This window comes from Numenius arquata, chromosome 1 (genome assembly GCF_964106895.1).
Source record: "Numenius arquata chromosome 1, bNumArq3.hap1.1, whole genome shotgun sequence".
Classification (NCBI taxonomy): Eukaryota; Metazoa; Chordata; class Aves; order Charadriiformes; family Scolopacidae; genus Numenius; species Numenius arquata.
In genome coordinates, this window is record NC_133576.1 from 115,561,270 (window position 1) to 115,586,112 (window position 24,843).

The 24,843-nt window shown below is 34.9% G+C and overlaps 1 protein-coding gene across 5 annotated transcripts in view; it reads right to left on the reverse strand.

Annotated features, from left to right (window-relative positions):
* NBEA (neurobeachin) overlaps positions 1-24,843 on the reverse strand; it is a 512,389-nt gene that overhangs the window by 375,269 nt on the left and 112,277 nt on the right. For all 5 annotated transcript variants that reach the window (XM_074151162.1, XM_074151191.1, XM_074151181.1 and 2 more), the window contains exons 7-10: positions 22,625-22,744; positions 16,486-16,632; positions 8,832-9,029; positions 8,281-8,414 (exon numbers count right to left, since the gene is read on the reverse strand). In XM_074151162.1, the coding sequence (XP_074007263.1) occupies positions 8,281-8,414; positions 8,832-9,029; positions 16,486-16,632; positions 22,625-22,744 (599 nt within the window). The remainder of the gene's footprint in view (positions 1-8,280; positions 8,415-8,831; positions 9,030-16,485; positions 16,633-22,624; positions 22,745-24,843) is intronic.

Below are 24,843 nucleotides of genomic sequence, written 5' to 3' on the forward strand. Positions count from 1 at the left end.
AGTGTTTTTAAACTTTCACTGCATATACATTACTGAAGCTATTGCTACCTGAAGATAACGATCAGAGACAGGCAGAAAACAGATTACATGCTTAGTCTGATATTTTTCCAGAAATCTTGCTTACACTCATTTCAGGTGAAACTCCTTTTCTGGAGGAGGAAGGAGAGAATGAAACTGCACTAAATAACAGCTGTTGCAAACCCCACCGTTTTTAAATGTTATGTTACCTATCTTACATACTTTATGCTAGGGAGTGTTCAATCTGCCTAAAAAGACCCAACGGTTAACAATTCTTAGATAAGCTTTCACAGCTTCTTCAAAACTCTTTTTCCACACGTTCAGACTGACCTCAAGCATTTAAGTGTGTATATGTATATATATACATACTTTTTTTTTTTTTTTTAATATATATATATATTTAAATCCATACTGATGTAATGGATCTTTTCTCCTCAATATTGCATTCTAAGAAATTAGTCTTCTGGAGAACTGACTGCCTAATTTAGGGGATTGTATCTAGAACTTTTAATGTATTTATAAGGATAGTAAATTTATGTAGTCATCTTGGCAGCTGAAAAAAAATTAAACCTGAAGATTTTAAACATAAAAATTTTTATCAGCAGAACCAGGTTGCCAAAATTATGCTTTTAAAAAGGTTGCTGTTGACACAGGGGAAATAATATTGATTAGAAGACTGTCTTCTAAAATGAAAAATTTTCAAACAGAATTTAACAAACTTACCAGTAACTAAAATGCATCGGATTGCTGCAGGGCTCACATTAAACTTGCAAAATTCTGTGCACTGCCATACAAAATTTCTCTCCATTCTTGCCTATTTTCAACTCCCCTAGGTACAAAGGCAAATATAAAGGATACTTCAGCCCATTCCTACATCTCCTCTATACCACGCCCTGCCTAGAACAGATCATTTTGTCTGCAGTGCAGCTAAGATACACACACACAATGGAAGTATATATGTCAACCAACACTAAATCAGACAGAATTATGATTTCTACTGAAAATATAATTAATTTCAGAACAAAATTTTTCCAGCAGTCTTCCATTACTAAGTAGAAAAAAAAAGGCTGAGACCAAAACATGAAGGTGGTCTATTTATAATGGTTATGATATTGCTTATTCTATAATTAGTGTACTGTAGAGACAGTAAGTCTCTGGATATACTGTTACATAAAAACCTGAAGATTAATTACATTGTTACACCCTTTCCTGATATTCCCCTCAAACATACATATCCTTTGTGAAGACTTAAAAGAAATAAATATTTTTTTGATAAATAAAACCGGAGCACAGAATTGGTGTTCACAGCATACGCTGTCTGATTGGAAGATGTTCTTAAGGGTGCTTTCATGTCTATACATATTTATTGTATTTGTGAAGTCCCTACCTTTATAATTCAGACACGTTATATTTGACGTGCACTACAAATATCACCTAGCTTATTTCATTCATCCAGATATATAAATAAAATGTAACTATTATGTTTCCGTAGTTCATCATTACGTTTCAACATTATGATGTTTCAACGTCACAATCTTCAGTTAACAGTCATGCAATGTTACTCCTTATATAAAAAATGTACTACAGATATTCACAAAACTGCTTCTGTAAATAAGTCTTCAAAATTCCAAAATATGACACTTCCTTCTTCATTAAAAATAAGTATAATTATACACATAAATATTTCATATTCACTGCCCATTTATATTTATGGGAATTTTAAAGAACTTTTCACATTACACATAAAAGAAGCTCACACTGGAAATCCCAGGGTTACAAAGTCTTTATTCTATGACAACCATTGAACAAGAGCGAGTTCCACTTTTCAAATGCTAAATTAACTGGTAGTTCCCACTAAGCAAACAATTATTACTGTTTTGTGGAGCTCAAACATAGGACAGTTTAGATAAACTTTTCTTATGAAATGAGTTTCTGTGACTTCACTTACAAATGAAGCATCCTATTAGGAACACCAGTCATTTATTCAAATAAACTCAGATGACAAAGGCTTTGGAGGAATAAAGAAAACCCTAGAAGTCAGAGATTTGCACCATTAGAATAAAAGTGAAATTTTTCTTGGTTTGGTTTGGTGTTTTTTTTTTTTTTTAATCACTACATAGATCGATTTATTTAGTCTACTCTTTCCCATGATAATTTTCTCTGAAAAATTAACCTTAATTATTTTAAGTTTCATCTTGGATTGTATATTACAAAGCTATCTGGATTGTGCTCTATAAAACGCATCTTTAATTAAAGTAGGCATGTAGATATAGAGATCTAAATATGTTGATTAATGACAGACGATTTAACTTGAAGAAGCTACATAAAAGAGAATGATGCAGGTATTTGTTCTGTCTGATTATCTTTGGGAAGGATCCTTTATAAACTAATTCTATTTGTATTCCCAGCTTCTCCAAAGCAGGACAAAAGGCTGGTATAATTAAATCCATCACAGACTGTTTATACGATAATTTTAGAAAACTAATCTTAGCATAAACAGATAAAGTGGTATTAAGGAGAATCACACACCAACAACGAATGTTTCATTTTTAAACAAAAAAAAATCCTAAGGCACTTGCCACTTAACTTCAGTTCAAAATGCAATACTGGCTGTATTAAAATAAATACTAATTATTATTACATATTATTATATATTAATAGTAATTATTACTACATAATCTTCATCTGCTGGTTGCCCATTACATGTCACTGTTAGAAAACAGTTTTGAATGAGGCTGGTTTATTCATTAAGTAATTTGTTACTTCATCAGAATATTTACTAAATGTTTCATAGTATGGACTCTTCCTCGGGGAGAAGCATTAGCATTATATAAGCAATATATTTTGATTCACAGAAAATGTGAGACGATCCCCACTTCTTTACTTCATTCCTTCAGGAAGGAAATCAAAGCACAAAGCGTAACAATGGATTTCAGAAACTGCTTTGACTGCACTTATAATACAGGTTGGGAATACAAAAAGGGATTTTCATCAAGGTATATTCACTGCTAAAGTATGAAATCAAACACTTGTGCGTGTTTTAACGTACTCAATTGCACTGCTGCCACATTACTAATTACTCATATTCAACCATTCATATTCATGCAGTCATGGCCACTAAAGCCTTTGTGCCTCACAGCCGAGAAGGGTTCCCCTAACCAGGCTGGAGATAAGACAAACTCAGAGCAGAAGGTCTGGGACAGACAGTGGGGATGGAAAGGAAGTTCCTGTGTTCTACAGTTATGTCGGCTCTCTCTGAAGTGCTTCCTTAGCTTCCAGTTTAACTACGCTTTTTTCTTTCTGTAAGCTTGTTGGAAAGAAAGGAGAAACTACTTCTTTCTCTTCCCTTTTCCACTTCATGTTCTCATAACGTATGATGAGGTCAATAACAGAAGACTACTAAATAAGTTTCATCCAAACTGTTGTCACTAAACACGAGTCAGATGAATAGGTGTCATGTGGGAGAACCAGAGAGGCAAGTCATTACACATCTCTCGTATACAGGCGTAACATCTTGGGATACAGAATCCACTCATAAATTAGCCATCCTTAATAGTTCCTGGATCTTCTGGAAGAGGTACCACAGTTTGGGAGTTTACAAAGGATTTCCACCATGTGATTCAGTGACTGTATTTTCACTATAAACTATTGTCCAGGCAGTCTGATCTGGCAAGTCATGTTCCTGTTGTCACAGTTTGGGAAGATTCCAGTACAAGTTATTTCATCTGAGCGCAACTAGGTTATACTAGAGATGTGAAATTTCAGGTGTGATATTCAGCCTTCTTCCCTTCGAAATTCGTGGGACAGGGTTATCAGCACCCAACTCTGCAAACTCTAAATTGTAGAGTGGAGGCAGCAATGGCCTGGGACCTTGGCTCTCCATCAGAGCAACACAGGTAAATGCAATGACCTTGGAAAGCATGACTTTTAAACTTGCTGTCAAGTTTAAATACCTGGGCCAGCTATGGCAAACAAGAAAATTATTGAAAGACAGTAGGAGAGGACAGGTTAGGTAGGTAGGAAGGATACTACTTGGTGTTCATTTTATTTTCTACCATGATCTTATAGATAAATTCAATTAAACTAATGACATTATTAAGAATTATTGGAAACTCACAGATTTTTCATATTAAGCTAATATAAAAATCAAAATATCAAACTGTATTTCCTATCAAGCTGTTCTATTTCCTATCCGTGGAAACTGATAGGAAAACTGCTGATTTCCTAACAAACTATTAATCTATGAAAAAGTAGATATAGCAACACTACTAGTTATAGACAAGAACTCTAGAAGTCATCATCTGAATATAAAAAAGTACTATAAAAATTGAGTACAAGATACTAATTGATCAAAGCAAAAAACAGAAAACATTTACAGGAAAAGATGAAGGAGTTGAAATATTACTGTTGCTCCCCTCACCAATGTTTCCATTTCATTGACTTACAACAGATGGGCAATATACTCTGGAACCTATACTAAAGTGTGAAAATAATGTCAGTAATAAAACTGACTGAAAAGATGCCTTTGTTTACTTTGCTACAAATTTTAGGTGGGTAACTTAAGAAAGTTAATGTGGGCCTAGGCACTGCATTTATTTAGTATGATAAATAGTAAAAGCATTTTTAATTTTTATTGTATAGTGTATGCAATCTCGCAAATCCAATTAGTAACTTCTAGAATAAGTGTATAAAAGAATTCTTGGAATTACTTCAAACAGCAAACAGCTACAGCTCTTTCCACTTTTAAGTATTTTCCCAATATGGTACAGTCCAAGGCAACAATCTTATCTGAATTAACACTTGTTATTTATTCTGTGATGGAACTGGGTCAGTGCCAAAGGCTGCACACCCAATACCTTGTCAGAATCAATCTGGTTTGTCAGCGCTCAGCAGACCCAAATGAATTCAAAACCACACACGAGAGACCACAAGTGAAGAAAACAAGTCCCTCCTATCATATTACCCATATAGTATAATCTAAGGTAACAACAACAGTTTCATAACAGAAAAAGCACTCTCTATTTCTTTTTATTACATAAACACCTTATTGACCTGAACTGCAAAATTTTCTATTCTAACCAGAGTACTGAAAACCAGGATGAAGAGTAGCAGTCTTGGCATTCAAGTTGAGGGACCACTCTCCTGAATAGCAGGTGCATCACTTAATCTAAGAAAACATACTTAATACATACCTTAGTTTCCTTTCTTTTAATTTCAGTGTATGAGCGCATAAGAATCTATACAGAACTTCAAAGGTAGAATTGTGGGTTTGTTCAATACTTGGCCTCATGGAAGATGTAATAAGGCACACAGGGATATACACATTACAGGAATAAAGAACATTTACAAAGAGTACCATTAAACCACAAAGTTGCTATATTCATATTGTCCTGCTTTAGAATTTAAAATGTCATTTACAGTGAATCCATTAATTTAGAAAAGATTAAAATTATAAGTGGCTCAAGATGATTACAAAAGCAAGGTGTTCCCTTGTAGTCCTGTTAACAAACCCCTTCTAATATTAAAAAAAAATTAAACAAATAATTAGAGAAATTTGAACTTAAACAGATTTTGATATGTACAAGAGAGAAGGAGGTGAGGAGGATTCTGACAAGTAGTCTGGAAACCTAGGACACTTACAGTGGGGGTATCAAGCTATTTATACTTCCCAGCTCCCAGGAACACACTAAGACAAGGCAGCACAGCTGTTCAAGGGACAACTTGCGAGTCCCCCTCAAGTTAGCCATCAGAAAGAAATAAATTCCACAGCCATAGTAAGCCTTTACAAACACAATGGTCTACTGTTATCAAGCATCATCTGGACCCTACTTTTTTGGCAAAGAGGCAGAAAGATTACCTGCTTATAAAAAAACATAGATTGTAATAGCTGAATGCCAACTACTTTTCAGAAAGAAGTGCTGGAACCCACTTGTATTTTGCTGTTGCAGATACATTTTCATAGGTAAGAAGAGTATAAACAAGTATCAGACACAGTTCAACAACTGTATTTTGGAAAGGAACAAATAAAGAGAGAACAGTCTAAAAAACAAGGGGAAAGAAGGAAAGGATTCAGTAAGTATACTTCCCTTACTCCACTCCACAAATGAATCTTAAACATAGCCCCGTTTTTCATGTTTATCTCCTTTCTTTGCCCCCAGAAATATTTTATTCCTTTATTTGCCTACTTTCTTGTTCACTTAAACTATTATTTTTCTCAATATCTACATCTTATTAAAATAATTATAAGAAAATAATGCCCAGACACCAAAACCATGGTAACACATTTAAGTTACATCTCATCAAGCAGCCATTTGATTAAAAGCCTTTTGAATACGTTCTTGAGTTTGGGTCACATCTTCTTGTATTATGCATTTGTACAATCATACAGCACAATGAATTACAGAGCTCTTTTTAGAATATAATCTAATTATAGAAGAAATGCATTGATTTATTCAAAAACAATTTTTTTTACCTACTTAAAGTGCAACTAACTCCAGAAATATTCTGTACATTTTAAGTTGAACTTTCTGAAAGTTCTCACTCACTGGGAAGACCACACACTTGGGAAGAATTAGTCTCTGTCTTAACTCATAAAACTTACATTATATTAGCTCTCCATTTTCAAACAGACCTACTTACTGATATAACATTTTTTACAGACTCAGCTCATTAATGAATTTAACATATATTCTATTCATATGTATGGGCACATACACACATAATCTTCCTTAAATTGGAATAAAGCATTTCGCCTACTGCTGTGCCAGTAAATAAAAACATACAGGGATTTTTTTTTCCCAAATTTATTTCAAACCAAGCATTGTTACTTCATACTTCAATGCAAATTGCATACTGGAAAACAAACTACAAAAAAGTTAAATATCCCACATGAGCCAATACACAATCAGCTTTTCTGTCTTCAACACTGAATGAAATAATTTGCACCATTATATTGCTTGGAAGTAGAATTCATTCTTTTTAAGACTGTCCTATTACTTCTCACATTGTACTAAAATATTCTCATGAAATACATTAACTTTGACACTACAGAAACAAATAAAAACCAGCAGCCATCTTAGCTGCATATATTTGAGTAACCAAAGGGGAGAACAGATGACTGACAGAACTTCAACAAATTGATTAATTTCTTAAAGTAGATTAAGACAAGTGATCTTTCATGAGAAATTATACCAATGTATCACTTTCTGTTGAACTTTTCAAAATTGTCAGCAACTTTAGTATTGTTTAATTATTTTTCAGTTAACTAATTTCTTACTGAACTATCTAATACAATAGGAAATACCATAATAATAACAGAGTATTCTAAGCAGGAAAATAAGCCACGTACTCTGAATTATGCACCTGCTTATAAATTTATTCAAATACAAGAGTCAGTTTATGCTGTCCCTAAACACCGTTTTGTAGCTGGTTTTGGTTACAGACCAACCTACAGTAAAACACTGTACCAGTTCTTCAGCATTACCTTTTCAGTTTTGTTACCCCCCAAAGGTTTAGGTCACACACTCTGTTCTGACAAGTTTAGACACCTTGTGTTGCCACTAGAATCGGAGCCTGCCCTGAGACAAGCAAGTGGCAAGAGACCTTCTTTGTAAAAATGACTACAGCTGAGGTACCTTTGAACAAGTCAGCGTGGGGACAGACTCCTAAGCAGCCCTTTGTAGGCTACACATGGAAGCATTCATCTAACTTCTGTGTGGGCTTTTCAACCTAGAGGTTACTTCCACAGTATCAGGGCAGAGACTTCATGTGTCCCTGTTTAAAACTCTCTTGGTGTGTCCCCAGTCACTGCTGAGTTGTAATATGTCCACAAAATAACTTGACTTTTTGACCATTTATTTATACGGAAGGTGAAATCTTTCCTTAATTTTGAATGTTATTAGATGACACAGACTTTGAGAAAGTAAACAACATTGCACTGTCAAGTGAAAGCACATTGGTTTCTTTTAGAAGTTGCAAAAACTGCTACAAAACTATCCTTAAAGACTCTAGAGTGATTTGAATTCATTATTTAATCTGATCATTTTTATGTCAGTTCCATCTGGAATCTCATCAGATTAACCCAATTTACAGATCTCTACTACTAAGTAAACTACTTTTTTAAAAATAGCATTATTTTCAAAGAAACAAGGGTAAAATGTAAGTCACACCATTTACAAGAGAAAACAAATCAAACATTCTCACAACAGAAACAGAAATATTCTCAGCTTAATTTAGTTTTTATCTTGCTTGAAGGAAGCTTACCAAACTGTTGTTTCCACCTGACTGTCATGCAGCTGTCGATTGTCCAACTGGGCAAAGAGAGGAAAAAGAACTTGAATCCCTCCAATGGAATGAATTGCGCTGTGAATGGAGTGGGTAACAATAGCTTTCACATCCTGAATTAATAAAATAAATAAATAAAAGGAAAAGACTCAGTTAATCTCAATTTTAAAAAACAGTTACAAACATATTCAGTGTCAAAGTGTTCATAAATTGATGGCAAACTAAATCAGACTTGTTTTAATATCTTCTAATTACTTAACTCTCAATTATAATCACTATGCTTAATGGCAAACATTAAACAGAACTTCAATATTGTGAGAAACTGTGCCTTATGGTCTGAAATATATACTTCTTAGTGAAGAAATAATAACTTTTTTTGTTCTAGAACATGAGCAAAGAAATAACAGTTCAGATGATAGGTAAATAGTACAAAATAACAATCTCTTTGTACACTAGTACACACATCTTCCTATTATCCAAATGATGTTGAGCTAACAGTAATCACAGAAGATCAATTTAGTAGCACAAACCTGAAGCATAAGAGCATGAGGGGAGTGTACAAAAATTGAAGGATTTTCCTTTGGTGAGGATTCAAGGCATAGCTGAGCATCAGTAGCCTTCGCATTGTAAGTAAAAGCAATGCTGCTTGCAAGTTTCCCATCATATAGCACTTGTTTATGGTGCTCAGCAAGATGAATGTCACTCTCAGATTTAAATTTGAATGTGCTCTGAAAAAAAAAAAAGAAAACAAGTTTACAAAGTAAATATTTTAGACAAAAATCCTTGCCACCAAATGTGCATAAAATACACTGGACATGAGAGGGAGATAGAAACTGCTACACTTTGTTTTCATTTTCTAGTAGCTTAATGCAACTGAACAATGAGACTTTTTTAATTTATTTACTCAACTTCACATCAACATGTCAATATAATATTTGGTATTTCATGCAATATTATTTCTCTCTCCTTTCAGCATCAGCGTTAACAAGTTTCAGAAGTAACTATCTGGAAGAGATGTCATGGCTGTCACATTAAACAGTTATAAATACGTTAGAATAAAGAAAACGAGCATACAACACATTAAAAATAACGAACAAATTAAATGCCTTGTATTTTAGTTCATATAAACTCAGTCCTATACCATTTTGATTAAAGGCATAGTTATTTTTAAACATTAAAAAACCATGCTTCGTTAACAGTCAGAAGTATATATAAACAAACTACTTGCACGAAAAAAATTTTCAAATAAAATTATAAATGTTATTTTTCAAATTAATGATTCTCAAACTCAAAGCTTTTACAAAGGAAGACTGAAAAACTGTGTTAAACATACCATGATTCATATCTGATGTAAGACTAGGTTTTCTGGCAACACTGACAAATCAATCAAGCACAAGAAGATAGATTTCTGCCTCTCTGCAAAGCGTTGTCAGATTTACTTGGCACATAACTACTTTTGCATGTAACAATCATTTGACAGTGGCAGAAAGAGAACTAGTAGTAACACACAGTGTTGTACTAACACAAGGTAAAGCGAATTTATTAGAAATGACCACCACTTAATAAATGCAATATATAAACCAGGTTATATTTCTTTTTACTCTTTTCTTTTTCTTCTTTACTCAGTTTAAAATAATTTATTGCTGAGGTTAATTATGAATATTTTTGCCGGTCCTACCAAATCTTTCCCTCCCTCCTCCTGCACAGTAAGAAATCATATATCATGAAACTATTGAAAGTACTGTCACTAGGGTTTTGGTCATCCAGGCTAGAAGACTTAAAATAGGCAACTTACAAGCTATCAGCTGCTCTTTCCAGCCAAATTATAGGTTCCTACCAATTATGTAAACCCTAAAACACATCCAGCTTTTGCAGAGCTCTCGAGGCGGCTGGAAACCCTGACAAAATTCTTTTGCTTACAGCCAAATGCTGGGAATGTGCATCTGCTCTAGTGACTGACACATGACATTATAAGGTCTTCTGACAAGCATCCATTTGTATGTGGGTTGTAAGATTGATGTAGACTGAATAGACGGAGCACTCAACTGCAGCTTCTGGAGAGCCCTTGGAGCGGATCTGTCAGTCAGCCCTGTCCCATGCTTGGTGATGTCAGGCGGGAGGCAGGCCGCAATGCCAGGCTGAAAAATCTATGAGATGCAGGTACCATAACAGAGAATATAAGTAGGAAGGACAAAAGTGTATGGAAAGCCAGTGGTTAAATCTACATTTGGCAAAGAAGGATAATGCTATCTTTGGCTGCATCAGGAGCAGTGTTGCCAGCAGGCCAAAGGAGGTGATCCTTCCCCTCTGCTCAGCACTGGTGAGGCCAAACCTGGAGTTCTGAGCTCCGCAGTACAAGAGAGCCATGAACTTAATGGAGAGAGTCCAATGAAAAGCCACTAAAATCACAAAGCAACTGGAGGATCTCTCCTATGGAGAAAGGCTGAGAGAGCTGGGACTGTTCAGCCTGCAAAAAAAAAGCCTCAGGAGGGAGCAATGTGTATAACGAAGGCAAGGTGCAAAGAAGATGGAGTCAGGCTCTTCTAAGTGGTGCCCAGTCACAGGCCCAGAGGCAATGGGGACAAGCTGAAACACAGGAGGTTCCCTTTGGACATCAGGAAACACTTTTTCACTGTGAGGGTGACTGAGCATTAACACAGGTTGCCCAGCAAGGTGGTAGTGTCTCCACCATAAGTGATATTCAAAAGCTGTCTGGACAAAAGGTGGATACTCAAAAGGTGGTAATGGGCAACTGGCTCTAGATGCCTAAGCAAAGGCTTGGACCAGATGACCTCCAGAAGTCCCTTCCAACGACCTGAGCCATTCTGTTATTCTGTGATTTACACTTGGGTTAGGAGCCCACTTTGTAGGGAAACTCACAGTGATCTCCACTTACTGCTCTGTTCATACTGCAAAGCTGTTCAGAACAATAGAGACTTACTTCTGGCTGAAACCGAAATGTCCTCCAACTGGCAGTAGTCATTCAGCCCAAAGGAACAGACTATGACAAGCCTGAAGTAAAAACCCCAAAATACACACACAGCCCTCAACACCAAACATTTTAATCTAAAAACGTGTTCCTACTGTGCCACAGTACTTACTGAAGTAGAAAAACCTAAAGAATGAGTATTACGTTTAGAGCTTGAGAGTTGGCTCTTTGCTGATATGGTTGGCTACATCTCACTTATCAGGAAATGACTGCTACAGATTACAGAGTTGTCCTGAGGAAGGTGATGATGTATTTCTCCCCAGAGGCCATTTTTAACTATACAGATAAATCTCTGTGCACTTTCTGCAGAGACACAAATAATTTAGCGATTTCATTGATTTCAAAAGTTATCTGCATTCTGCATGTACTATTTTTTGATGGTTTACCATACTAAAACACTTCCTAAAACACAGAAAAATTTTCATGCCTCTAAGTTTTGTCAGATCCCAAAGCTCAGAATGTTTTACCTCTATATAGTTTTTCATAACTTTAAATATACTTAAATATAAATAAATATATATATAAAAATATATTTTTCTTTTAAATATGTCAAAGTTTTTTCAACATAAAATTTGTATTCATTACCATGAAATTTTGCAACTTTCTAAACTGTACAAGTTAAACTGTTTTATAAACAAATTTTGGCATTATTCTACTTCCTAGTTTTCAGTGTTTACTATGCCTCAAGAATTTATCAGAGACCATTGCTTGAAAGTTAAGCACAAATAAGTTATGATTCGATACAATACTGTCTCACTTTTTTTTTGAGAAAAACAAGAATTAAAGGGACTTTCTGCCATCAAAGCCTGACAAAAGTGATCCTAAGTTGGAAATGTTAGTCTCCTACCCAAAAGATTACTATAACAGAATGGAAAGAAAGGAAAAAATATGATACTCCTTTATTACTATCATTGATCTACAAAAAGAGAAAAGACATAACTACACCTATACTGTACTGGGGAATTGGGAAAATACAACCACAGGAGGATAGCAGAGGCTGTCAAGCATGGTTAGTTACTGGTCACTGAAGGAATGCAACTTTGAGATCTAGTACAACCAGTGTGAGGGCATAAAGATGGCAAAAAAGAGCCTTAGATTTAAAATATTCTATATATGGTAAAAATATATACAGGATCCATAAAGAAGGATAGTTGTTGCTCCTATAGGAATAGGAGAGGGAACAGAGAGCTGAGAATTACTCCAGCCATGTCTTCTCCAGTAAAAGGAGCTGTGCTTGATCAGCACCACTCATTAAACACCAGCAGCTTTCCCTTTCCTTTAGCAGCAAGAGTGCTGCTTTTTGATTTACCATTTACCTCAGTGTAGGTTCAGAGACCATACATAAAATATTATCTTATACTATATAATTGAGTTAAGCAAATTTGAGTTTTCAAGAGTATTTTGTATGTGTTTGTATATGCATGCATTAATGCATTTTTACTCCAACCTTCACACACGACAAAAAGATTGATGCTGCAGCACTGATCAAGAGCAAATTCAGATGCAGCAACATATGGAACAATCTGATAACTCGTTTTGAAATACATATGGGAGGGTTAAGAGCAGTGGCACAGACTTGACAGGGCTATTAGGAAAGGGCTTTGTTGAAACATCCCTTTATAAACAGCACCAAACACTGCTATCAGATGCATCTCTTCCTCCCACTTTACCTTCCTCACCCCTCTAGTCTGTGTTTATCAGCCCCTCCTTGGGATCCCAGCTGAGACACGCTTCTCTCTCTTCTTTGCTGCCTGGGAACAATGATGGGTGGCAGAAAAAGCACGGTGAGAGCAAAGATGCTGCTCTCATTTCCTTTTTCTTTCAGCAAACTTTGGCAACTGAAAGTATCAACATTGTAGGCAAAAGTCCTGTTCAGCAACTGCAAGACTCAAAGTGAGCATGCTTTATTACAGATAAAACCTGGGAATGCAAATATTGAATCCTACTATGTTTCTACTAAATAAAATTATAAATTTCAAGATACTTTGTGGATGAATTTGAGAAGACTTAATGGGGAAGAGGCAAATTGCATAGTTCTACTGCCAGTAGATTTTCCTCTCTTCCCCTTTTAAACCTTTGATTACATGTCATTTCTATGCAATAGTTACCAAGTGTGGCATTTTTTCAATATTGCTACTCACACAAACAATGCAACATTTTTTTGTTTAAAAAAATAGGCCTTATGCTACAACTGAAAAATTAGTATTTCAAAGTAAACTGTTTGCTTAATAAATAATTTTTTATATTAAGGTGTGCACATTACAACTAAATGCATCACAAAGGACATGTTGAGCAATACCGCATGTAAGTATTATGAACTGTTTCTACGGTACAGCTCTGTAATAAGCATGTAATGTTATGTAATTCATGTAATTATGCAATGTACAACAAATAATATAAAAATTATATATAAAATTATATAAATAATAAAGCAAGCTTATTTTAACAAATTGATTAGTTATTCCTAAAATCCATTGCTTCTACCTGTTTCACAGAACAGGGGTGGGTCAAAGTGCAACAGATACACTATTCTTTGTAGACCAAGATCTGCCTTTTCCTGAACTTTGTGGCTTTGGTGCTATTTGCAACATTACATACTACATATATTCACAGATAGATGCTTACTGCACTGTCCCGAGCTCTGGTATGTTGGTAGAACATGCAGATTTCTCTGTATTCCAGAGGTCTTAATGGCAGTCATTGTAGACTAGGGACATTATGAATGGTTGTGAGGACAGCGAGATGCAAAATCATAGTCTCTCATGAACAAAGCAGGTAGAGCACTAAATAAGGGATGGTTGCTTTCCCTAAAGAATCAGAATCCTGGGATACAGTGGAAGAAAGAATTCTTCCACAGTAAGTACACAGTAATGCTACAAAGTAAGAATTGTAAATCAAAGAACTAACACAGACAGTCATAGGAGTGAAAAAAATATCTGTATGAAGATATTCTCAAAAAATTCTCAAGTATTTTTAATAACCCCTCTTTGAGGGAAAAGCTTTGGCATAACCGGAGTTCACAATGCATCTAGAATAGTTGCTCTTTTGCAAAAGCTGAACAGTTGATTCTCCCAGTTGTTTAACAGCACCAACAATTAGAATGAACAGGATTCATAGTGAACTACTTAAGAAAAGTTTCTGAAAGGCCAGTTTGCATCAGCAAGTCAGGTAAGAGCACGAATGTGATCTCTACTGTCCAGCAATTCGAGCTATGTGTCAAAATTGAGGCTACCTTGGACTATGAAATACCGTACTGAAGTGTTCTGAACTGAAGGACCTTTGCAGCCACAAAGAATCTGAAAGAATTTACAGAAATAAACTGAGACAGGAGAGAGGCAAGCTTTGAGCGAAAGCCATAGTAGTGCCCTGAGATCTCAATTACAGAACACGGTTCCTTTTTTAGGTTGTGGGTAGATCCCAGGTTGGAAAAAGGTAGGGAAAAAAAAAGGTTCTGGTTTTTATTTTTATTTTAGATAAGGAAGTTGAGGAAAGAAAATGTGTTATTTCTAGGGTCCTGCTCTAGGAACCTGCTTTTTTTAACTGCTATTAGTAAAATATACTTTCAGCTTCTTAGACAAGGAAGGAAACTACTTCAGAGAGGAAGGCAGCATTAACTGTGCTGGGAACAGGACTTAAACCTAAAAACTTGATATACCGAAGAAAAATATCCCTGAAGTATTAAATGTCATCTAAGTCACATTTTACAAAAATCAGTAAGAAGCTACAGGTGTGAAGAAATGTAGTTTAAGGGAAACCTATGAATCAAGCAAGGTAACACCGCATGCAACAAAGTTAGTGTAGTAACTACTGGAAACGTCGTAAAGGGAGCATCTGTCGTTTGCTTAGTGGCCAGCCCAGCCTAAACAATGACAAGCATGAAAGTGTGTATGGCTTATGAACCCCTTCAACACTTACAAAATATTACATAATAATTTTCACCTCTTGAAACAAATGAACGCGCTATTCCTATTTAATACGGGAATTCATTATGCTATGCAAATCCAGGAACTTAATAAATTCATAAAGATTTACTACATTTATTATTAAGAAGTATAAGGTTACATTACTCCTTTTTGTATGATCAAAAAACATTTGCAGAAATATTTGTTTAAACAAAATACAGTATTAAGTTTGGAATAAAGTACTCCTTGTTTGCACAGGTGATACATGTCTCTTGACTGACCGAGTATTTTTAGTTTCGAAGCAGGTTTTAACCATCAACCATATGCAATATAATTCCTCTTCTCCAAGTTACCTTGACATGTATTTGGCTATTCACACTACGTACATACCATAAAAGATATTTTCAACTGTCACTGCCATTAGGGTGTTAGCTGTCATCAAATAATTTAGAGCAATCATTTTCAGCACATCAAATTAATATTATTAGAATCTAAATGCTGAATTTTACTTTTTATTTTTTAAAGTTTTTATTTTCAGAGTACATGATATATATTAAAAAACTGAACGCCTACTTCAGATGATACTGCAAATTTCACAAACCAGAAAAAGAACATTTGGGAATAAATGACAGAAGTTCAACGGTGTTCAGCTGGAGTTAGATTCATTTTCAAGCCTTCTCCACTAGGCACTTTCTGAAGACTTCTGCAAGGTATCTGTGTTATTTTTCATGAAATAATACTATACACAGCCATTCCAAGACAAATGATTGTTCATACTAGACATCCAAGTTTACGCATGCAACATTTGTCCAAACCATCCCGTAAACATCACTGGAAAAGCATGAGTAAAAAGCATGAGTAAAAAGCTCAACTTTACTTCAGCAGAACTGTTTGAAACTGTGCATTTGAACAGAATTTGTTTATTATGCCTTGTCGAATGTTAATCTGTCATAACTCAGGTTTTAAACACAAACAGTAGAGAAGTTATTCATTCCCCTGGTATTCAGTACACCAAATACAAATTTGCTCTAATCTGATTTTGACCCAAAGTCATAAATTTTACATACAAACATGTTTCAGCGACGCTTTAATGGAAAAACTTGCATCTTTCAAAAAGCTGGCGGAAATTAAGGTTAGTTAGGATACTTGAAGAAATATTCTTCTTTTGCTGAAAACAAATCACATAGCTCTACATGATCTTAAGAGGAATATCTACATGCATACATATCTTCCAGCAATATGTAACAATTATTTTCTTTTTCCAGCTTTATGGTTTTTTAGATCCAGTATTACCTTATATCCAGGTCCTAACTGATGTATTGCAAAAATCTGTGCTGGGTTGAGTGCTTCAGTGAATACATACACTGCTCCAAGCTGGCCACAGAACACTCTATTAGCATCAGCAGTCTCCGAAGAGCCAAGAAAACATTTATCATAGCTCTGCACCAGAAAGGGGGAATGTTAATGAAGTTTAGTCATACAAACTATACAATGAAATATTCATATACAGCTACTGAAGCCAAAAAAAAATAAAGGGAAACTGTAATTTAAAAAATAAATCAATCATATTTTACTTCACTACCTGATTCCCTGTAGTGAACAACTTCATTTTGAATATCGTAGCATTAATTGTTTTACAGGTCAGTATTGCAATGCTGTTATGACTGGCTGCTAGGATTTGTTTTTTATTAATTGTTTGACATACAACAGAGAAAATTAGAATAGTACATTCAAGTACCAAATAACCTTCTCTACTACATTCTAGGAAACATGAAAGCCTTGAAGCTCTTTGAATTATAAACAAAACTCCCACTGCTAACACATGAGAACACGCACTGAAATGCATTTTTCTTTCTGTTTTGCTGAGCCAAACATCTCTAGCAGAAAATACGAATTTTTCTAGTCTGCAACTCTGCAACTGGTGCACAGTCTTCCTCTATGACCACAGCCTATAATGATTTGTTTGACCTTAAACTCCTCTTCTGTCTTCTCTCACAGTTACAAGAGTTGTCATTTTCCATTCCTCCTTCCAGCAACTATCCCTCTGCACAAAGACCTTCTGCAGTTCTCCATCTGTCCGTTTCCTATTATTTCAGATTTGAAGTGGGGTTTTGTGGTGTTTTTTTTTTCCTTCCCAATTAAATTTATTTTGCAAGAATCAGTTTAAGTTCTTCTGGTGCTTCCAACGAAAAAGGCTTTCAGATGAAACAACATTTAGAACTTAACTGTATAAAATAAAGATCTGTAGAAATGGAAAACAAGACACAGCACAAAAGTACAACAACAGGAAGGACAAGGATCTTTGCAAGGCTATTCTCTCAGCTTCCTTGAGTCACTTGTACTTTATTGAATGGAAACAAGAATCAGGCCTCACTTTTTGAGCTGAATCAGCAAACCAGTAGAATCTGCATTAGGAAACCTGCTTTTTCATCTTGCTTGCCTGCTCAGTTTTAACCTAAGAACAACTTTTGTCAGTCTAGAGAATGAAATCAAATATGGTGAACTGCTACAGCAACTGATGATATAGGTGAATGAGCTATTAACAAGAAAAAGGGGACACTGTCTAAAGAGTTACAAGGAAGTCAAAGATCTGGAGCTCAACTTTGCAATGAGGCGAGGTAAGAAGTACCCAGGATTTTCTCTCTGATTTATCCTCCTTTTGACCAAAAAACCTCTTCTAATATTTTTTCCCTTGGATTTTCTATTTTTTTTTTATAATTGTTTTGGACAAAAATAAAAAACTTCTGAAAAAAACTACATCAGCATTGGTTCACAAGGTCATATTCAGGATGCACAGTGCAGAAGATAGGCCGTAAGACCACTCTGACTACTGGTAAATCTAATGGTGAAACTTCCTAACAATTTTCAATCAGTTCATTAAAGTCTTTACCAAAACTTGTGCCGTTCCTGTCAGAAAATATGATGTCAATTCACGTTGAGCAACCGAACATCTTAACGCTTGAGGAATTTGAGCAACTGATGAGCCCTTTTCTTAGTTTATACTTACAAATTCTGAGACATACATTCCTGCCTATTGCAAGGGTATTTTCCTGGATTCATCTAGTTATCATTAATTGTGCAACAGCCATTGTAGCTCTCAACAGATTCTCAGTTTTACATATAATTACATTCTAGGTATGTTAACTTGTAGTAATTTCCAGTTCTGTCTTTTTATTATTATTATTCCATGAAAGACGTCGGAACATCATCAAGTTTATCTTCATCCAGTTATCGGAACAAAAATCTTCCACCAAACCTCAATATCCCCATATTCTACACCTTGAAGAGAATTATGCTTTCTCTCACGTTACTTCCCATAACTGGAGAAAATTCCTTATCTAACAGCTGTAATAGCCAAATTCTTCCAATTTAACTTCCATCTCAAAGTGTATTCAATTTCTTATAAATAATTAACTCCATAAGGCATACAGAGCTGATGATGACTACTGACCAGCTAGCAATTGCACACATTTGAATATGTTATACCCTTTCATGCATTTCACTTCGTCTTTTTGTCATAATCTCTAGATATATTTACTCCTTGGACTATGAACTCAATGAGTTCTCTTTTCAGTGGTTCCCAGTGAGAGGACGAGGGGCAACAGGCACAAGGTGGAACATAGGAGGTTCCACTCGAATATGAGAAAGAATTTCTTCACGGTGAGGGTGACAGAGCCCTGGAACAGGCTGCCCAGGGAGGTTGTGGAGTCCCCTTCTTTGGAGATTTTCAAGACCCGCCTGGATGCAGTCCTGAGTAGCATTCTCTAAGCAATCCTGCTTCAGCAGGGGAGTTGGACTAGATGATCTAGACGGTCCCTTCCAACTCTAAAAAAATTCAGTGAAATTCAGTGAAATTCAGAGTTATTTACCACTAGCTAGTGTATCTTGTGTAGCTCCCTAACACCATGAATCTCAGCATTGCTATGGTTTTTATATATCCTTAGACAGTAATAATGAAGCTGGAGCCAAAAACAGATCTACGGAAACAGTGGATCAACAGCATTCACAATGGAAACAGCTATACAAAGAAGTTTACAGTGTCTTCCCCTTTGTCATTCACACTCATATCTTCCCCCTAACACTCAGCTGAGTACTGTGCAACTTTTTTAACACATGGATGTCCCCTCAATAAAATGAAAAATCTTGACAAAGTTTTGAGTGATTTAGAGCTTTACATAGATGACACATTTTGCAAATCCCTAGATGAAAACATGGCTATTAAGACAACATACATTTGTGAAGAATACAGGTGTGAAACCTTAAAGACTGCTTCATGTAATATCCTATATCTTGCTGCCCATATTACAGAAACAGTTAAAAACACAGTGACTTCATGGCTGTGTATAAATAAGAATGAATTAGAAGAAATACAAGAAAAAAAAATCCTTAAAAGAAAAAAGCCTCTTTTTAAACTTCCACACTTTCTGTCATCTGCTGCTTTAATTCAGTGTCTTCCAGGGTACATATGAAAATTGCAGACTGAGATATTCAGTTCTTCTTTGGATACAAGAGATATGTCAGATATTGAAAAACATGTCATAAAAATATAAAAGAATTGTAATACAAGATCCATTTGGGAAAAAAATAAATTAAAATAAATTCAGTCTCTACCAAGACAAACCCATGCTGAAAAAAAATAAATTCAACTCATACCCTTAATCTTAAACTCAATAATACAAATCTAATGAATGTTTTATTAACCTAAAAAATATTTAATCATAATGCATTTTGTCCAGTGGTAGCTTTGACACAGTAAGCAACTGAAAAATCTTGTCTTCATTATATATAGTGTTTTAAACACTACTTCTCAAGTATCTTACAATGTTCTTGCATAAGAAAAGACTGAAAAGAGTAAGATGCACTTAGTCACCAATATGCAACTCCTCTTCCTTTCTCAATTTTCACTACCTGTACTGTTAAATTGATCAGTATAATCTACATAAATAGTTATGCACAACATATAATGTAAAGAAAGAAGACTAACTTGCAGAGTTTTTTCTTTTCCCCCAAGACTATTATGGCAAGATATTTTCTGGTCATCTTGCAGGAGACTGAAGTTATATCCAAGTGGAAGGGTATGAAGGTAGCACTTAAACAACTGGATAATTGCTCAAGACTTTTCAAGGGAATACTTTTAACAACTCAACCTCTGTATGAAACAAGAAAGTTCTAATGCAGTTAAAACAAGAGCTCCTCCTCCTAGCTAATGTATAATAGTGCTAGGGAGCCTACATAACCACTCCGCTATTTCCCTTTTTATGCCTTTTAGACACTGTTGCATTCATACTTTCTTGAATTTCTCTTACTTTCTATTCTATTTCCTACTTCTGATATAACAGATTTTTCTCATTAAAAAATAGACAGCTAATGATAACCAGTGTCTTTCATAACTTAGTCTGTTCTCCAGCAGACAAAGTAAAACCTTAGCAGGAACTTAAAAGACTTACATCAAAACATCTAAAGCTTGGGAAACCAATCCCACCTTAAGAAAATATTCTACTCCTGTTACGTGAGAAAATAGAAAGGAATACTGTGAAGAAAACATGAATAGAAGGAGCAGCTCTTCCTGCTAAGCATTTATGATTAAGAATTACAGATCCCAACACCATATAACTAGAAACTCGGCCCAGATCCTCTGAGACCTCAGCTGGCTTTTCAATCATCACATTCTCACCTATCACAAAAATGTTTATATTACCAAAGAGAAACCATGCTCTGCAAAACCTGAAAGGCTCGTCTTTTCTTGTAAGTAGAAATGCAACCAAGAAAACAAAGAACAATAATCAGAAGCTTTGGCAAGCAGAGCTTTCCTATTTTAATTAACATGCAATATTTAAACTCTCCCTTTCAAATCCAACTTTGCCTCTAGAATTTAGCAAAAGACAGTTAATTTCCTTAAGTACAAAAGAGCTTCCTTATCCTATCCAGGCAGTCAGAAACAAGTGAGAATTATATTATAAATAAGAAATAGCAAAAGTGTAGCAAGCTGATGAAAAATCTAGCACAGCTTTAGCTGAAGGCAAAGCACAAGAGAGTAATTTTTTCTGCCTTCCCCATCCAAAACTTTGGGGCAGAAAGAGTGCCTATTTTCTGCATCATTAGGTGTATACTCTCAAACCCTCCAAAGAATACAGTATGAAAAGAAAGCACAAAAAATTTTTTTCTTGTATAGATTTCAGTAAAAGAATTTAAATATGAAAAAAAAGAAAATGGATGCATTTCCTGTAAGAATATACTGTTAATTTGAACTCAGTCCGATTAACAGATACATGTGTATTTACAGGTATACATGCAACCTTCTCCAGGTAAAAATGACTGGTTTCTGCCTGAGGGGCAAGCAGATGCAAGATCACTGTGTCTTTGCTCTGAGCTGCCTAATGCTATGCAACTATTCGTCTCTCACTCTCTCTCAATTGGTTTGGTTGGCCAATAAAGGAGACGATCTCTCTGTAAAAGTTTACTACCCAGGAAAATTGCTCAGTATTTCAGGGATGAAATTTTGTAGCAATTAATTTGTACTTGCTAACAATATTAATTAAATATTAATATCTTAATACTTAGCACAGCACTTTAAATATTGGTCAACTGCCTATTAACTAGTCTCAAGTCAAATAATAAAAGACAAAATATACTTGTTACTAGGAGATAGAGGTAACACTTCAGTCTTTGTTAATACTATAAATCTCTTGACACTTCTCCATGCTTCTGCTTTCTAGCTTGTACTTTTTGTCTATCTTGTTGGTTCAAAACTGTAAACTCTGCATAGAAGAAACGATCTCTTACTATACTTATACAGTGCTTAAAACAATATGACTCCGATCATAGTTCAGGCTACTCAGTTCTACTGCAATTAAAAAACCTACTTAAAATTTAATGTTCAGTAACACAAAAAAGCTTAGAAATCTTTTAACCATTAACAAATATCTCCTCTTGAATCCAACACGGAACTTAGTGTGATACAAAAAATGAGTACCTTTGCATAAAATGGCAGTATGCATAGTCATTTGGCAGAATGAATCAATTTTTCTTAAGGACTTTTCTCAAGCTAAAACTATAAAATCTATAAATCTACCATATTTTCCCATAGAAAAACCTAAGAATTAATCCAGTGTTATCAGTGTTCTCTCTATATAATCACATATTAAAAATATCAGCTATAACAGTTTCTCAAAAAAAAAAGTATGAAAATTTCACTAAAATAGCTATGCAAAATACAGCCAAAAAATCCACAATATTCTAAAAAATATTAATATATAAAATCAATAATATTAAATTTTATTAAATACATAACTAAGGAAGATAGATTAAAAGGAAAGTTTAAAAAGATAAAAAATTTGCGAAGATGTAGAGCAAACAAATATAGTACTTTTTTTTCCTCTTCAATTTACTTTAAAATGAAAAGCTGTGAGAAAAGAAAAAAAATAAATCTTACATCGTTTGTGTTAACATGCCAGGCCATGTCACCATAGGATACCAGCTGACCATTCACGTAACATCGTATTTCACTGTTTCTCCATCGATTATAGATGTGTACAATACTTATCATGTACCACTGGAAAGACATGGAAAATCAGAATACAGTGACAGTTTTTGTGCTACAAAACATAAAGTTAATGAATGGCATTAAAAATAAGTGACCAGTCTTGTAAAGTTATACAAACATGAATCTTTACAAATTCCTAAAATTAAAACTCAAATTAGTGGAACTTTGAGTCCAGTCAGTAGAACTGTGCCTTAATGTTCCTACCTGCATCCTTTTATAGGATTAGAGCCAAAAATGCATGTATACAATTAAGAAGTTGAATATGCTTCCAATCCTGAAAGTGTAATTACATTAGAAAAAACTATATGGTGTAACACAAAACATAACTGAGTTATAATAGGAAATCCAATTCTATGTGTACTTACCTTTACAAATTCATATCACCTATCTCTGCCTTTTCATCATAGCTCTGTCAGAAATTATTAAATGAAAGGAAAAAATTTACAACTGCATATTTTACAGCCCACTTTAGGATGTTATCCTGATTGCTTCATATGATTTTCTTCCTCTCTTCTTTACCATTCCACCAATTTTTGAACAACTTTATATGATGCATTTTTAATTATATGAATCAAACAGAGAAAGCATCACAATAAAAGGCTTCCAAGTGCAACTATGGTGCTCTTCCAAATAATTTTTTCAACAGGAATCATTATGTCCACGATGAGTAAGTTGAAGAAGAAAACCTTAAGTTTCCTTTAAAATCAAACCTTTAAACTCATTAAAGACTAGGAATGGAAATTTAATCTTTAAGATCCGCAAATCAACTCATATTTAACTATAATGGGTTTCTGTGTTATTTCAAAATATATACAAAAACCAGGTGGAAATGGACATAATGAAGAAAGTCCAGAAAGGGCCACAAAGATGATTAAGTGACTGAAGCCTCTGACACATGAGGAGAGACTGAGATATGTGTCTGTTTAGCCTGGAGAAGGCTCAGGGGGATCTTATCCATATGTACAAATACTTAATGGGCAGGGGATAAGGAAGATGGAGCCAGAGACTTCTCACTAGTATCCAGTGACGGGACAAGTGGCAATGGGCACAAATTGAAATACAGGAAACTCTGTTTAAACATACGTAAGAAGAGCAAGGAGGTAAGGAGTAAGGACGGTCAAACACTAGCACAGGTTACTCAGAGAAACTGTGGAGTCTCCTTGCTTGGAAACATTCAAAACCTGACTCGACAACATCCAGAGCAACCTGATCTAGGTGTCCCTTCTTTGAACAGGGGGTGAAACTAGACTGTCTCAACACGTCCCTTTCCAATCATTGATTCTGTAAAAAAGTCAGCTCATCTACCTTGAAAACACCATTTCATACTTAAATAATTTGGAATATCAATTTACAATTTACTAGTCTTCCCTTTCTTGGTATCTTTTTCAATTATTATCTTTTGATTTTTATGTTCAGCTAAGTCTCTTTTTTCAAAGCAGAGAACTTCTCCATCCCTCAGGGCATTATTTTAATAAGTCATTTGGTGACTCTCTCCCTGAGCTGGGGCAAGGAGATACAGAACCTACTAATACAAAAATCTGCCTCTCTGTATCAGAGAAAATAAAAGCAAAAAGTTTTCACATGGATTTTGAAATCAGACAGAGCACAGAATTACAAATAAAAAAAGCACGCAGCAAAATATATTTTGACAATAATTGTTGCTGTAGTCCTCTAATTAAGCTGTATTTTATTACATAACTATCTCTATATATATTAGAATGCACATATTTTTCCGCATCTGTTTCCAGGTCTTTAAAAATATATTGTCATTCCCCCCCAAAGCCTACAGTTAACAGAAGGAGGGAAAAAACCCTATTAATCATACAGCAGTATGTCAGAGTATCTCACTTCTTGTCTACCCAAGTAAACAGATTTATTGGGTAATACTAGATTAAAGACGTACTTCTACAGCTTTGGCTTTGGAAGTTCGGTGTGAACAGTCTAATTTTTTTTTCCAAGCAACAATGAACAAGTATTTTTTTGTAGGACACCTCCCCTCCCCCCAAAAAAATAACAAACCCAAAACTCAATAAACAAATGCTCTTCCTCATTTTGTCAGCAGACTCTATTTCAGAAAGGAACATCCATCATAAAGTCAACAAAATTCT